Source organism: Pyrus communis, chromosome 15, assembly GCF_963583255.1.
Source record: "Pyrus communis chromosome 15, drPyrComm1.1, whole genome shotgun sequence".
NCBI lineage: Eukaryota > Viridiplantae > Streptophyta > Magnoliopsida > Rosales > Rosaceae > Pyrus > Pyrus communis.
Window position 1 is genome coordinate 18873762 of NC_084817.1, and position 17510 is coordinate 18891271.

At 38.1% G+C, this 17510-nt stretch overlaps 1 protein-coding gene and 1 pseudogene across 1 annotated transcript; one reads left to right on the forward strand and one right to left on the reverse strand.

The window, feature by feature from the left end:
* Positions 1-1968: 1968 nt before the first annotated feature.
* Positions 1969-4090, reverse strand: LOC137718523 ((R)-mandelonitrile beta-glucosyltransferase-like; annotated as a pseudogene).
* An 11430-nt stretch (positions 4091-15520) lies between these two features.
* Positions 15521-17277, forward strand: LOC137718524 ((R)-mandelonitrile beta-glucosyltransferase-like). Its single transcript, XM_068458079.1, has 2 exons — positions 15521-16081; positions 16235-17277. The coding sequence occupies exons 1-2, from the start codon at positions 15571-15573 to the stop codon at positions 17173-17175; spliced, it is 1452 nt and encodes a 483-aa protein (XP_068314180.1). The 5' UTR covers positions 15521-15570; the 3' UTR covers positions 17176-17277.
* The last annotated feature ends 233 nt before the right edge of the window (positions 17278-17510 follow it).

The window sequence follows — 17510 nt, forward strand, 5'->3', positions numbered from 1 at the left end:
ATGTTCGGTCTTAGAAAAAGTGAACAGCCACAGTCTCCATGATCGAATGTTGCACACCATGCTGCATATTTTTTTATTTGAACATTTGCGCTTGACGACTTACCTGCTCAAACACCTTTTTTTCTGTGTTTTGCTAACTGCTAACTGAGGTATGTAGGCTGTAGGGCATATATTTTACCGTCTTAACTGCAGGGGCTATGTGTAAATTGCAGTTTGCTTCTGTTTCTTCAGTTTCATATGGAAACAGACCTTCTGCTTATTTTTGCCTTCGAACAGTTGTGGTTACAAAATTAGCTACTTGAACAAGTTCTCAACACTTTCTGTTTTTAATTACCTATTGAAATGGTTCCCTACACTGCAGGACACATTATATGTGTGAACTACATGTTTCTTCTGTTTCTTAAGGAAACAAAACTTTTTTGGAAACCATCTCTTTCTAATCAAAGACATTCAGTTTCTTCCCACTCATTGTACAATGTGTTTATATGCCAACTCACTTGAATGTATACAAAAGCAAAATTGCTTAACTTATCGATCTCATTCACTCATGTATCTCTCTGTTTGTTCATAATTGTGTTGAATTTATTCAACTTAAATGTGTTTTATTCATCCGATTATGCCTGAAAGAGTTGCTTCACGTAACAACGCTCGGGCGTAATTTCTAGTTTAGTGACTAAAATTGAGTAGGTGGTCAACTTCAAAGACCATGTGGTAAAAAGCATACAAAATGAAAAGCAGTCCCAACCCCGAGGCCCCAAGGCCGTAAAAAAATCCAACGGCCTCGTTCCGTCCATGTCCTCTATCCCTCTCTCTTTTCCCCCTTCCGTTGAGCTACCCCTGAGAAACTGTTGATAATCAAGGGCTCATTACTCAAGGGTGGGAATGGTGGTGGTCCACGCGGCAGGCTGGTTTCTTCGTGGGCTCTTTGACAGTTAATATTTGGATTGGACACGTGTAGGCTTTAGGCTGTAGGATTAATTGGGTTAAATGAGTTGATGGGGGATGGGGGATTGGGGATTGGGGACTGCAGACTGCAGTGCCAAAAAATCAGGTAGCTAGGAAGGAGACAAAGCAAATACGAGGCCAGCCACCAGCCACCAACCACAGGATCTCCGCTCTCACCTCGATCTCAAGTGTTACTATCCTGATCCACAACAAAAGTAAGGTTCACAGAATATTTCAAATTTGAGTGGTTGTTGGTTTTAGAATCATATCCTTCCTTGCTTAATTATATCCTTGCAACAACTAATTAGTATAGAGAAAATGAAAATTTAAGGGAATATCTGTTTGTTTCGTTCTTTCTTTTTGTGTGGGTATCTTTGAGTTGCGTGAGAGGTTTTTTGTAAACACGATAAATCTTAGAAGGTGTTAGTGTAATTAATCCGCTTAATAAATCTAGTACAAAAAGCAGCAGTCATTTTCAAAAATAGTAATTTTAGTTATATTGATGTCTCATTTTAGGAGTGTACTAACATATAATGTGGCAAAGAGATGCGGATAATTTAGGTGCTTTAATGAATTTAGAAAGGCATATTGGTTGGGGTTCTACCCATCCATCTCGGGTTTAAAACTCTCTAATCTGTTAAATTATTGTAATAGTTTTGAATTTAATTTTTTTTAATGAGTTAATTGTTCAAGTGACTACGAATAACATGGTTTTCCAACTTAATAGGTATCACCAACACCAATCATTCAAGCATTAATTGATCTCAAGCATCAAGGGAGCCCCTGATATTAATTTGTTGAATTTTCTTTCGTGAAAAAAAAAAAAAAAAAAAAAAAAAAAACTTTGTTAGAGAATATTATGGTTATGTTAAATTCTTATTCAGAGTTTCACTTGTATACAAAGAATACGAATCTAATGAGCAAAACATAGAGTACAATCAATTCATTTAACAAGTTATTATTGTGAACGGCAACAATAGTGTAATACAATACACTAGCCCAAGATCAACACACAAAGATGTGAAGAAGAACAAGCTAGAAAGATGAATCAAAAGACTCCAACTTCTATTTTCTGTACACACAAAAGGATCTGGTACAAGGGAGGAGGAAAAGCACAACCGGTGCCTTTCCGTTTCTTTCTAAAGACTCCTCTTTTCTCTCTCTAGAAGACATAAAGCTGGACCTAATAAATAATACCCAAAAGGATAGTTCTAGACACTGCCAATACATACAAACAAAAGACAAAAAATACATGGCTATTTAGTTTCTCCAAAGCAGCAACTTTAATGTCTAACAATTATACGCATACAAGTTTCTCAACTTACAGAGCAAATCGTTGTAGGCTAAAGTTCTCAGCTTAACAAATCATCTAATTGATAACATGGCATCGGGCTCCACATGTTATTAAGCAACTAACCACTAATTTGATATCAAGCTAAGCCCAAATACAAAGCAATAACTAGACAGAACTTTAAGCAATTCTAATTTACTGGAGACTGAAGAACCCGGCTAGCCATTCTGTCCAAATCAACAAAAGACGTGCCATTAGGACTAGTGGTGGCCTCCGTTGCCAACTTTTTCCATTCCAGGGCCTTCTTCCGCATCTCTTTGCCTTCCTCTCCCTCCATTAACTTTCTCACAAGTCCTTCTATGTAATCTCTTTTCACATCGCCCTCTATCTCCATGCCTATGCCCCACTCTTTGCAACTGAACCTACAATTCATTTGTTGATCTGCAAAGACGGGCCAACAGATCATAGGCACTCCACCACCCACGCTTTCAAGAGTAGAGTTCCATCCGCTGTGGGTCAAGAACCCGCCGACAGCTGGGTGACTCAGAACTTCTTGTTGAAGGCACCAACTTGCCACTAGACTTCTTTCTTTGGTCTCTTCCGAAAACTCTGACGGAACGACAGCTGATTCCCCACCAACAAGGTCAGGCCTAATTACCCAAAGGAATGTTTGATTGCTGTTTGCAAGTCCCCAAGCAAACTCAGTGAGCTGCTCCTCTGTCATGACTGTGATGCTTCCGAAATTGACATAAACCACGGAATTGGGTTCTTTAGAGTCGAGCCATTCAAGGCACTCTGGTTCTTCTGTCCATAGGTTTGATCCAATCGACTTCAACTCGTTCTCTGCTGGGATCTGATTAAGCTGTAGATGTAGGGGTCCGACGGAGTATATAGGTGGTAGCAAAGGGTAAAGTGCATCTAACACTTCATGCTCAAAGGCATAAAACGTGTTCAAAATGAAAGCAGAAGCTCTATGATATCGTCCTATTTCAACCCTAAGAAATTCCAACATGATGTCATTTGGGTCTGTGGTTCTAAAGAAGGTTGGGATGTCCCTCAGTCGGATACCTCTCATGCCTGGTATCCAATCTATAACCGTGTCCAAATACCCATTCGTCAAGTAGCTTGCATCTGCAAATGAAATTGAGAAACAATTCTAAGGTGTTAATATTCTTTAAAAAAAAATTAACACGTTTAGTACATAGTCAGTGTTACCAAATGACCACTCAGGATGGAATTTGTAGTTAGTGTACCTTTAAGGGGTATTAAGCCCTTTTCGATGAGAGGGCTCAACTGAAGGTAGCCCATCAAACTGCAAGCACTTGCTGTTGCAAAAATAACAACTGGAATGCCCAATTCTTGGGCTGCTTCGAGCGTGAAGGTCATGCCACCATCAGAAACTATGCAGGTAACTGGAGGGGAATTGGGCAAGGAATTGAGCTTGGACAAAAGGTCTTTGAAAGGTGCGAGGCAATTTTTCTTAGTGGAAAAGCATAGAGCTGTTATGTCTTGAGTGGCATTGACATCAGTTGTAGGGAGGCCATCAGGAATGGTTTCGAACCTAAAGGAGGGGAGGCCATCAAGAGAGTTGGGACCTCGGGCTTTTAGAAGGCGTCTGTGGTTGAACTCTGTGTTCACAAAAGGTTGTGTGAAAGCCTTTGTAGTTGAGGAGCTTGGCTAATTGCAGCATAGGGATTATGTGACCCTGAGCTGGGTACGGTATGAAAACTGCATGTGGCTTCTCTATCATACCTTTTGAACCCATTTTTTTCTTTGCAAAAATCAATTAGGACAAAGCTAAGGAAAATGAATATGCTTGGGAAGAGGCCTTTACGGTACCAGTTTTATACCAAGGAGAGAGAATCAATTAGTTCACAAGCTCAACAATAAATTAGTCACACTTAGACACAAACGATGAGATCCGTGATGTACTGCACTCCCAGGTGGTGCCATTAATTTTTGATAAGTTCACCAAAAAAAATTTATTAAAATAAAAAATTTTTGGTGAACTTTATTAAAATAAATTTTTTTTTGGTGAACTTATTTATTTTAATAAGTTTTCAGATTTGTTTAATTGTTTGCACATTCTGATTCCTATTCTATATCCGTAGTATTAAAATATATTGGCAGTTGTTGTTTAGTGTATTTTAGGGTTTCGGTGACTGAGGTTGATTTCTTAGTGACATGTTGTCATCTCCTTAATTCATGGGGTTGGTATTACTTCCCAAAGTATGGTGTATGGATTTCAAGGATGGGTTGTCATCCTCACTTTATCTAAGTTATGGGCTAAAGTGATGGTCTTAACCCTACTCTTGTCTTACCATACCTTGTCTTGTCCCATGCCCTTATTTTATTTGCCTCTCACGGGTCTAGGGCAGGAACCAAGGGATTGTGTTTTCCTTCTCTCGTGTGACTTCTCTTTGTAGTTCCTTATAAGAGTGTTCTCACTCTCTTGTAATCTTTACAATGAATATACAAGAAAATCTTTGAAAAGCAACATGGTATCAGAGCAGGAACTTTAACCTGCTCCTGCTATACTGCTTTCCTTAGTTTTCACTCTCAAAAATGTCTCAAGAAAATCCGGCAGCTTCAACGGCTGATAGCTCCCCGGAAATTCCCTCCGTAAATGCACAGGAAGTGGATGTCAATCCAAATCAAAGGTTAAGCTTAGTTGTATTAAACGAGTTCAATTACTTGCCATGGTCAAGAGCTGTATCATTGGCGTTGGGTGGCAGGTCCAAGTTAGGGTTCATAAATGGAAGCATCAAAGTCCCTGAGGCTTCCTCTTCAAACTATGAATCCTGGTTGAGCAAGGATCAGCTAGTTATGTCATGGCTCCTGAATTCCATGGAGCGAAAGTTAGCTGAAATTTTCAGCTACTCAAAATCATCTTATCAACTATGGGAAGCAGTCAAGGAAATGTATGGCAACCAAAATAATGCTGCACGAGTCTTCCAACTAAAGAAGGACATCTCCGATCTGCAACAAGATGGTAAGCCGTTCGTGCAACTCCTGGGAAGCATGAAGACCATGTGGAACGAGTTGGAAACCTATCGTCCTCATACAACTGATGCAGTGCTGTTACGAAAAAGGGCAGAAGAAGACAAGATATTCCAACTCTTGTCCAGTCTCGACTCAACATATGAAGATCTGTGATGTCACATGCTCATGAACACAAAACTACCCTCCTTTCCCAGTGTGTGTGCAACTATTCAAGGTGAGGAAGTAAGAAGGAAAGTCATGAACATGAGTACAATGCCAAATGTACCAGAATCTAGGGCATATGTAACCAACGAAAGAAGGTACAAAGGAAAGCACCCTCACCTAAAGTGTCAACACTGCAATAACACAGGCCATGTTAAGGATACTTGCTGGATTTTACATCCAAAGTTAAAGCCTGACTTCATGAAGGGTGTACAAAGGGTGAATCGTGCTCCACATCGAGCAAATCATGCATCCACCTCCATCTCCAACAAGTCAAATTCATTTAAAAACTTCACAGCAAATCCAACAGAACTCATGAATGAGTTCATGTCATTTCTTTAAGGCAAGAAAGGAGGTGCTCAAAGAGACAGTACTCATAACATGGAAGAAGGAACATCGACTGCAATGCTTGGCAAGTTTACAGGGTTCTTGACAGACACAAATTCTGTCCCCCAAGAAGACATGTCAGGTATTATAAAAGCCTTTAAAACTGCACTCAAATTAAACATGTTGCATGATTTTTGGGTTATAGATTCGGGTGCCACAGATCACATGACCAACCATGTGTCTGATTCTCAAAAATTTGAAAGATTGACCAAACCTTCTCAAGTCTCAATAGCAGATGGAAATCAAGTTAAGGTTTTAGGGAGAGAAAAAATCAAGTTGATGTCGGATGAAATAGAGTCTGTCGCTTTATATGTTCCATCCTTTCCATTCCAACTTCTATCTGTGGGAAGGATCACCAACACATTGAATTGTTTAGCCATTTTCTCTCCTCACAATGTGATTTTTCAGGACTGTGCCACCAAAAGGATGATTGGTGAAGGGTTCTACTTAGATGGTCTCTATTACCTGTCAAAGAGCAATCCCAGGGGTTTTCAAGCCAAGCTAGACTCTACTCGTGATACTTGGTTGTGGCATCAACGTTTAGCACATCCTTCCTCTCCCATTTTGTCAGCTTTATTCCCAAAGTTAGGAAAGAATGATATAATCTGTGAAACTTGTCACTTGTCTAAAGACACTAGATTATCCTCTAAATCCTCTCTTTCTAGAACCAGTAAGTGTTTTGAACTAGTTCATTCCGATGTTTGGGGACCAACTAGTGAATCTTTTGATGGTTACAAGTATTTTGTGATTTTTGTGGATGACTTCTCTTGAGTCACCTGGTTGTACCTACTAAAATCTAAGAGTGAAGTTGTAGAAGTTTTTAAAGATTTCCATAACCTTGTAAAAAACCATTTCTCATCTCAAATACAGACCTTACGATCTGATAATGGCACTGAATACATGTCCCATATCATGAAACATTATTTGAGTGCTCATGGCATCATGCATCAAACGAGTTGCGTTGGAACCCCCCAACAAAATGGGGTAGCCAAACGTAAAAACCGTGATCTTCTTGAGAAAACTAGGGCACTGATGTTGCAAATGCATGTACCAAAGAGGTTCTGGTCCCAAGGTGTTATGACAGCAGCATACATAATCAACAGGTTACCTAGTCGAGTATTGGATCTCAAGTCTCCTCTAGAGGTACTGAAAGGAAGAAAAATCGATATATCTCACCTTAAAGTGTTTGGTTGCATTTGTTTTGTGCATGTTCAATCTCAATACCGAGATAAATTGGATCCCAGGTCTGCTAAATGTGTCTTTCTGGGTTATTCTTCCACTCAAAAGGGATATAAGTGCTATAACCCCCAACTAAGGAAAATGATTGTGTCCAAAGATGTTAGATTCCATGAGTCTAACTATTTTTTTAATAGAACAAGTGGCATCATAGATCTAGGGGATGGCATTCTGGATCTGTTCCCATTACCAAGAATCGGACCTGAGAATCTACATCACCAAGAGCTCAGTCACGACAACACTGAGACTAGTTTCCAAAACCCTCAGCCTGATGGGTTCATACAAGATGAAGACAGTGAGAACCAAGAAAGCTCTCAAGATGTGTCTGAAAGGTTACACGAGAATGAGCCATCTCTCCCAGAACCTCGACGCAATCCTCGTCGAGATAGGCAGCCTCCCACCAGGTTTCAAGATTTTGATATATACAAACCAAAGCATCCAATGTCAAGTTATGTTTCATACCACATGGTAACTCCTTCGCATGCTGCCTTTCTTAACAACATCTCTAGTTACAGAGAGCCTCAAAGTTTCCATGAGGCTAGTAACCAGGAAGTGTGTCAAGAAGCAATGCGAGATGAACTCAAAGCTTTAGACCAGCACAACACCTGGAGCATCACCAAACTTCCAAAAGGAAAAAGGGCAGTGGGGTGCAAGTGGATCTATAAGATCAAGTTCAATGCAGATGGTTCAATCGAGAGACATAAAGCAAGGCTAGTGGCTCGGGGATTCACTCAAACGTTTGAGGTGGACTATAAAGAAACCTTCGCACCTGTTGCAAAAATGAACTCAGTAAGGGTGTTGCTGTCTGTTGCTGTCAATAAAGGTTGGTCTATGTACCAAATGGACGTAAAGAACGCTTTTCTTCACGGTGATCTTGAAGAAGAAGTTTACATGCGATTGCCACCTGGACATCCTCAAAGTCAGGTCCCAGATATGGTGTGTAAGTTACATAAGTCCATTTATGGACTGAAGCAATCGCCTCGAGCTTGGTATGCTAAACTAAGTTCAGTCCTCCACAGTGCTGGTTTCAAAAGAAGTGGAGCTGATTCTTCATTATTTGTTCGTATTGGAACTGGTGGCACATTAGTGGTGTTGATTTATGTGGACGATTTAATAGTCACTGGTGATAATGCAGTCGAAATCTTCAAACTCAAACAGTCACTACAACAAAAGTTTGCTATCAAAGATCTTGGGGTGTTAAAATATTTCCTTGGGATTGAAATGGCATCTTCTCACAAGGGATTATTTCTTAATCAAAGGAAATATGTCATAGATCTCCTCAAGGATGCTAACATGAGTGAGTCCAAGCCTGCAACTACTCTTCTCGATAGCAAGCTCAAACTCAACATGGGTGAAACTCCACTCTCGGACATCAGTTCATATCAGAGGCTTGTTGGTAAGCTAATCTACCTAACAATCACCAGACCCGATATCTCGTATGCAGTGAGCATTGTCAGTCAATTCATGCACTCTCCTTCCATTGATCATTTGAATCTTGTAAAGAGAATCCTATGTTATTTGAAAGGGTCTGTTGGTCGTGGTATTCTCATGACAAAAAATGATCACACTCACATCATGGGGTACTGTGATGCAGATTGGGCAGGTAATGCCATTGATCGTAAATCCACGAGTGGTTACTGCACCTTCATCGGTGGAAATTTGGTCACCTAGAAGAGTAAAAAATAGACTGTCTTCGCCAGATCCAGTGCCGAAGCTGAGTATCGTGCAATGGCTTCAACAGCATGTGAATTAGTCTGGCTCAAGGGTCTTCTAAGTGATTTAGGGTTTTCTACAACTCTTCCTATGTCTCTATTTTGTGACAACCAAGCTGCCATGCACATAGCCTCCAATCTCGTGTTCCACGAACGAACAAAGCACATTGAAGTTGACTGTCATTACATTCGTGAGCAGGTGCAATCACAAGTAATCCAGACACATTACACTAGAAGCACCGAACAACTGGCTGACATTCTCACAAAGCCCTTACCCTCTCATCAGTTTCAGCGTCTTCTTTCCAAGCTCGAATCCATCAACCTTCTGGATCCAGCTTGAGGGGGAGTATTGGCAGTTGTTGTTTAGTGTATTTTAGGGTTTCGGTGACTGAGGTTGATTTCTTAGTGACATGTTGTCATCTCCTTAATTCATGGGGTTGGTATTACTTCCCAAAGTATGGTGTATGGATTTCAAGGATGGGTTGTCATCCTTACTTTATCTAAGTTATGGGCTAAAGTGATGGTCTTAACCCTACTCTTGTCTTACCATACCTTGTCTTGTCCCATGCCCTTATTTTATTTGCCTCTCATGGGTCTAGGGCAGGAACCAAGGGATTGTGTTTTCCTTCTCCCGTGTGACTTCTCTTTGTAGTTCCTTATAAAAGTGTTCTCACTCTCTTGTAATCTTTACAATGAATATACAAGAAAATCTTTGAAAAGCAACAAAATAAATTCAGGGTTGCCGCTTTTTTCTCACCTCCGTGGGAGTTTTCCTCTCCCTGTGAGGTTCTCCTATTAACTGCGCTGTCGATCCTTTACCAACCCACCTGAGCACCATTAACCCACTTCCTTTGAGTATTGTCAAGTTCTATCTGACCCCTCATTTTCATTTAAGATAGCCCCATTTCTTTGTCTGGCGCCTTAAATCCACCACATCGATTATTGGTTAGTTTCTGTCAGATCGCGGATACCCCTATTAACTTGTCAATACGTAAACATGATGTAATCGCAACTGTTTAAATAAGAGGGAAAGAAAGAAAAGAAAGATTAAGAAGGAAAGAATCCTGCTCCTTTTCTCGGAGGCCTGGATATTGATGACTTTATGGATGGGACCTCCATCTGTGCGTTGATTGGGGTTTGGATTGACTTTCACCGTGCAATCCCTCTGGCAACCAAGGACTTTATGGCAACATTTATGAGCTCCCAACAACCAAAGGACCCGGCTTCTCTGCCCTTCCAGTTCTCATACATTTTCATCTCTTTTTATTTTGTACGGTTACGGTTAAACCATGTTAATATTTTATATTAATTTTTTTTTTTTATAGAGATAATAAGATAAAAAGCAATAGTGATATAAAATGTTAACGTAACTTAACCGTGACCTTACAAATAAGAGGGGATAGGACTGTATGAAAACTGAGAGGACAGAAAAGCCAGGTCCACAACCAAAAACAGGTCAGTGGGTGGAAGACTAGGTTTCTAGATCAGTTGTAGGGAGGCCGGCCATCAGGAATGGTTTCGAACCCAAAGGTGGGGAGGCCATCAAGAGGGTTGCGACCTCGGGCTTTTAGAAGGCGTCTGTGGTTGAACTCTTTATTCACAAAGGTTATGTGAAAGCCTTTGTAGTTGAGGAGTTTGGCTAATTGCAGCATAGGGATTATGCGACCCTGAGCTGGATACGGTATGAAGACTGCATGGGGTTTCTCTATCATAGCTTTTGAACCCATTTTTTTTCTTTGCAAAAATCAATTAGGACAAAGCTAAGGAAAATGAATATGCTTGAGAAGAGGTCTCTACAGTACCAGTTTTATAGTCACACTTGGACACAAACGATGAGATCCGTGATGTAATGCACTGCAAGTTGGTGCCATTATGTTTTGTTTGTTAATCTATTTTGATATTTTTTTTTTGGCGAACTTATTTATTTTAATATTTTGTGTTCTGTAAGTCTTCAAATTTGTTTGATCATTTGCACGTTCTGATTCCTATTCTATATCCATAGTATTAAAATAAATTAAGGATAAATTAGATTTTCATCCCTCATTTCTCATTCTTATTAGTTGAAATCTTATTCATTTTTCATTTTTGATCAAGGTCCATTGAGTTTAATTCATGTCATTATTTGAATATTAAATTATTTACAAGTCATTATATGTCAATTTAAAAATGCAAAATTATTAATCATTTTCTAATATAATTCTCTTACTATTTTTTTTTTCATATACTTCTATTTGTAATTTGAATCTTTTTTTTAATTTATACCAATATTCTTTTTAGTTTTAGTTTGTACCCATAATTTTGAATTTTAATTTATCCATATTTTCAATTTAATTTGTACCCATAGTTTTGAATTTTAATATGTACCCATATTTTTTATTTAATTTGTACCAATATTTTTTTATGAACATACCCATGCTAATTATATGTGTTTATTTTATGTTTTAAAATATATCAATAGTTATTTCTTACACTATATTAATAATTATGTGGGTACATTTTTTTTTTTTTTTTTTTTTTGCTAGAACTATGTGAAAAACAAATTACTCTATTATTGATTTTTTAGTAACTCTTATATTTGTAACAATATTATTTGGATTTGTTTAAATTTTATAATTTGTGGGGTATGAGTGCATAAATGTATGAGTTAAATCCCTTAAATGATGGATCTTGATTAAACTATTTAAACAAATAAGGTTTTGTTCTAACAACTAGGTTGATTAGGGACCGGAATCAAAATGACGTATAAATTAAACTATTCTAAAATCTCAAGTATCACTTTTTAATTATTAATTAAATAATGTGAAACTTAAATTAATGTTAATGTTACAGGACTGCAGCTATTTAGTTTTGGCTTGATATCCCATGATATTTAGTTATTTACATAATGCATTTACCCTAGATTGAAAATTTGAAATGTTTGGCTTGTTGCTTTTAACCTAGGGTTCGATCTCGCACAATCTCATGTTCACTTGCTGATGCATTTTCAGAAATTTGGTGCTAGTTTTCAATTCCCCGTGTGTGCCGACAAAGACTCTTCCAGGTTATTACTTTTAGAGGCCGTGTCATCAAATATTTTATTTTCATTTTTTTTTTTTGGAAAACTTAAATTTATTTGGTAACTGTTGAAAGAAATAGAAAATAGAAAATTAGAAACTGAAAGCAACTTTTTTAAGATTTCAGTTTTTGCTTGATTTTAGTTTTCAGTTTTTTTTTTAATTTTATTATTATTTTTTAATATAAATATTTACCAAATGATAATTAAACAATGCCCTTAGTTTTTGTAGTTTGTGATTCCTTTAGTGTGAAATAAATGGTACTGTTGGTTTTGTACCCAATACGTTCATCACAAGCACTTAAAAGGAGAAAGTTTACCAAACTAAAAGCACTTAGAGAATGTGGTGCATTTAAAACATTTGATAAGATATCTATATAGGCAAACGGTGCTTCACCGCAGCCAAAAAGCAATCATGCTTATTCCTCTTCTCTTAACAATTAACAATTTAATCTAATAACGCCATCGTTTGTAAAAAATGAAATACTTATATAGTGTTTTCCGTTAGTTTTGCTGAATATTGTCTCTCTGTTTCATGTCTTTCGCTTGTCTGATGTTTTTTTTTTTTTTTTTTAATTTTGTCGGGAAAAATAAATTTCATTGCATTAAGAAAATACAAGGGCTGTGCCTGGGCCAACATAGATCACCGGGCCAACACAAAAGATGGCCCCTAAGTTGTATCACTAATGACCCCTAAATTGTATCTCATTGTTCGTCTTAAAACTCATTCTGATCTGACGCATGATTGGAATATAAATGATTCTATTGGCATTAAACAAGACTCTGATTAACATTATCATTGTTTATTCTCATAAAACACCAATTATTGATTCACACTGGAAAATTTCTAAGAAAGTGTGATTCATATATATAGGATAGGTTTTTAGTCACCTCTAATTCCTCCGAGATAGAGGCACCTGGTTAACTATTTAGTCCAAGTCCAAAAAAGATAACCCATGGGGACTAGTGGTGGCCTCTTTTGCCAACTTCTTCCATTCCAAGCTTTCTTCCTCATCGCTTTGCCCTCTTCTCCCTCCATCAACTTTCTCACAAGTCCCTCTACGTAATCTCTTTTAATATCACCCTTGATCTCCATGCCTATGCCCCACTCTTTGCAATTGAACCTACAATTGGTTTGTTGTCCTGCAAAAAAGGGCCAAATGATCATGGGCACTCCACCACCCAAGCTTTCAAGAGTTGAGTTCCATCCGCGGTGTGTTAAAAACCCTCATATAGCTGGGTGGTTCAAAACTTGTTCTTGAGGACACTAACTTGCTAATAAACTCTTTTCTTTGGTTTGTTTGAAAAACTCTATAGGAACCACAGACGAATCCCCACCAAGGTCAGGCCTAATACCCACAGAAATGTCATATTTGTTAAAATCTAAGCGACTATGATCTCAGTTTAATGGAAATTATAAAAAATGGTGATGTAAATTTTCTGAAATTTTACAAAAGTTGCAGAGAGAGAGAGAGAGAGAGAGAGAGAGAGAGAGAGAGAGAGAGAGAGAGGAATGCTTTTCACAAAAATGCTTGCATTCATCACACCTCACACCAAATATGTGTGAGAATATATTACCGTAGAGAGAGAGAGAGAGAGAGAGAGAGAGGGAGTTTCTTTCTTTTCATTACAACCAAATCCAACCATTCATGTAATCTATCCTATAAGATAGTTACAAGTGTCAACACAGATCACTAACATTAGGATTACATCTTAGCTGCACATTTAGACTATAATCCAACGGTTCACATTAAAACTGGAAAACTAAGACTTGATCACATACATCTCTAGCACAAACACTTATATTCTAACACTCCCTTCTAAGTGTTGTTCTGAGATTACTCCAAGTGCCTTCCTCAGATATTCAAATCAATCTTTGGCCAAAACGTTGGTAAAAATGTTTGCTACTTGCTCTTCAATTTTACAATACAATAGATCAATTTCTCCATCTTGCAAAAGCATCTCGAATGAAATGAAATCTTCTGTTTATATGTCTTGTTTTGTGGTGATGCATTGGATTCTTGGTTATTGCTATAGCAAAAGTATTGTCACATAGAATTTGTGTTGGTTCAACATATTCTTCACCAAAAGCTGAAGGCACAAATCTCAACCAGATTGTTTGTGCAATGGCTTCTGCTGCACTAACATATTCTGTTTCTGATGTTGAGAAAGCTACACTACTTTGCTTGATTGATGCCCAAGAAAATGCGACTGAACCAAGATTAAATGCATATATCCAAATGTACTCTTCATATCATCATCACTCCCTGATCAGTCACTATCATAATACCTAATTAGCATTGCTTTTTTCCCTTTTTCATGAGCTATTCCATAGTCAAGTGTGCCTTAAATGTATCTAAGCACTCTATTGGCTGTTCCCATATGTTTTCTGGTAGGATTATGCATGAATCTGGCTAGCAGACTTGCTGCAAAGTATTAATTGATGGGAAACTTAATTTGAGAAATTTAAATATAATAAATTAAAGAATCATATACTATAATCTTACTACTATGCGAGATTTGAATGATAGATAATGTCACTCAGCATAATCTAATGGCAAGTTAAGTTCAATACAATCTTTCTTGATAAGTATTGCCATGAATGAATATGGGCAAATAATTAGAATGGAATCATTTCTACGTAAATATACTGATTCGGTTTGCAGATATTTAATATTATATTTATTATTGATATATTCATTCACGGCAATACTTATCAATAATAAATATAATATTAAATATCGACAAACCGAATCAATATATTTACGTAGAAATGATTCCATTCTAATTATTGGATAGTGAGAGTATTGTCCACGATTAATAATTCGATAGAAACACGGCAAAAGCTTGCATCACCCTTAAGGTCCTATAACCAACCACCTGCTTTTTTTCCTCAAAACCTTGCCTCTGTCCTTGATCAACCATGTTCATCGTGAAAGAAAAATGGCAGCGCATTGCCTTGATCGAGTGGGAATTGGTAGTACCCAAGAGATTATGCGGTTTGAGGAATTCCCAGATTTGCTTAAGATATTTTGTTCGAATATATATCGTAATTTGCCTATGTATTGTTCATTTGAGGATAGGTTCTCTTGCTGCGAGACACTCCTTTTCCATTAGAAAGTCCTAGCAAAGGTTTTTTGAGGCCCATCATGCACACTCTCCTCAGTTTGTACGTTTTTTGATTTGCTTAATGAACATTTCTTAAAAATAATAATAATAATAATAATAATAATAGTTCGATAGTGAGTATTATCCCAATTTGGGTATGAAAATCACCATCACAAACCACCGTGCATGTGGCCAACTATAATTCTAATAATAATAATAATAATAATAGTTCGATAGTGAGTATTATCCCAATTTGGGTATGAAAATCACCATCACAAACCACTGTGCATGTGGCCAACTATAATTCGTATCGTTATGGCGTGTCGGCTCCAAGTCGGTTCAAGATATCTGCAAATTGCAAATTGCAAATTGCAAATTGTCATTCTTGATTTCAACAACCGGCTATGTTGACTTTTAAATTAATGCTGGTAAATTATACATTCTGTCATCGACCGTAAAACCTACAGTCGGATTTATTGACTTCCACATTACTTAAAAATTAGCCGATTAATTTATACGCGGACCCTTTACTCTATAAAAATATCCTAATAAACCCTTCTCTCCCCACAACCACACACCATTTCTTTCATTTCCATTAGTTTTTGTGCTTGCGTTTGTGTTTTGATTTCAAAAAAATGGTTTCGATTACTTTGGCAGAAAAGCCGCATGCAGTTTGCGTACCATTCCCAGCTCAAGGTCACATAAACCCTATGCTCAACGTAGCCAAACTCCTCCACTTCAAAGGCTTTCACATAACCTTTGTCAACACAGAGTTCAACCACAAACGCCTCCTCAAATCCCAAGGTTCCAACTCCCTTGACGGCCTTCCCTCTTTCCAGTTCGAGACCATTCCCGATGGGCTCCCTCCAATAAATGCCAATGTTACCCAAGACATACCATCTTTGTGTCATTCCACTAAGAAAACATGCTTGCCTCACTTCAGAGAGCTTTTGTCCAAGCTCAACTCTTCGCCCGATTCACCTCCTGTGAGTTGCATAGTTTCCGATGGTGTCATGAGCTTCACTCTTGATGCAGCTCAGGAACTAGGGATTCCCGAAGTGCTTTTCTGGACAACAAGTGCTTGTGGCTTCTTGGCCTACATGCAGTTTTACCGTCTCATTGAAAAGGGTCACACTCCTCTTAAAGGTTTATCTTGATCAAACAAAACAAAATCCTAACTATTTGTTTCTCTTGATATTTATTTTTTTTTCCCTTCTGATAAATTTAACTTTAAGTTGCAGTGAGCGTTTTACATGCAATAATTATTATGTTGACACACTTTCTTCATTGGCTTTGTAGATGCCAGCTATTTGACAAACGGGTATTTGGATACCGTGATAGATTGGATACCAGGAATGAAAGATATCCGATTGAAGGACATTCCAAGCTTCATGAGAACTACAGAACCCGATGACCAAATGCTGGATTTTATTCTGGTTGAGACAGAACGAGCAAAAAAGGCTTCAGCAATTATATTGAACACATTCCATGACTTTGAACGTGAAGTTTTAGATGCACTTTCAACTCTGCTTCCGCCTGTTTACTCCATCGGACCTCTAAATCTACAAATCGGTCAGATTCCGGTGGATAAAGAGTTGAAGTCGATCAGATCGAACCTATGGATTGAGGAACCAGAGTGCCTTGAGTGGCTTCACACTAAAGAGCCCAACTCTGTGGTTTATGTTAACTTTGGAAGCATCACGGTTATGACAAATGAGCAGCTAACTGAGTTTGCATGGGGACTTGCAAATTGTAAGAAGACCTTTTTGTGGGTAATTAGGCCTGACTTAGTTGGTGGGGATTCAGCTGTGGTTCCTCCGGAGTTTGTGGAGGAGACCAAAGATAGGAGCCTAATGGCAAGTTGGTGTCCTCAGGAACAAGTTCTAAGTCACCCAGCTATCGGAGGGTTTTTGACGCACTGCGGATGGAACTCTACCCTTGAAAGCGTGTGCGGTGGAGTGCCAATGGTTTGCTGGCCCTTCTTTGCGGAACAACAAACCAATTGCAGGTTCAGTTGCAAAGAGTTGGGCATTGGGTTGGAGATTGAAGGCGATGTGAAAAGGAAATATGTGGAGGGGCTTGTGAGAAAGTTAATGGACGGGAAGGAGGGCAAAGAAATGAGAAAGAAAGCCTTGGAGTGGAAAAAGTTGGCAAAGGAGGCCAGTAGTGGTCCTAATGGATCATCTTTTGCGGATTTCGACAAAATGGTCAACCAGGTGCTTCTATCACAAAAAAAGTAGAGTGAAATGATTAATAGCTGTTTGTCGTTGCTTAATTGTCTTATGAGTTTAAATTCAGTTGTTAATTGCCATGTATTGGACCATATCTAGTTTCATCGTTGTAATTTTTATTGATTTCAATGCATTAAAATCATTTTATTCACATTCAGGTATGTCTAAAGTGTTCTTTGACGTTTGTCTTATCGTTTTAGTATGTGCCATGAAGGAAATCCCCTCACATGCGGGGGTCTTAAAACAGTTTTATTTTCTTTTAAAACAAAAGTTGCAAAGAAAATCCCTTGCAACTATAAGTCTACAAGGATTGAATTAATCTTATTCACTAATCGTGATAATTG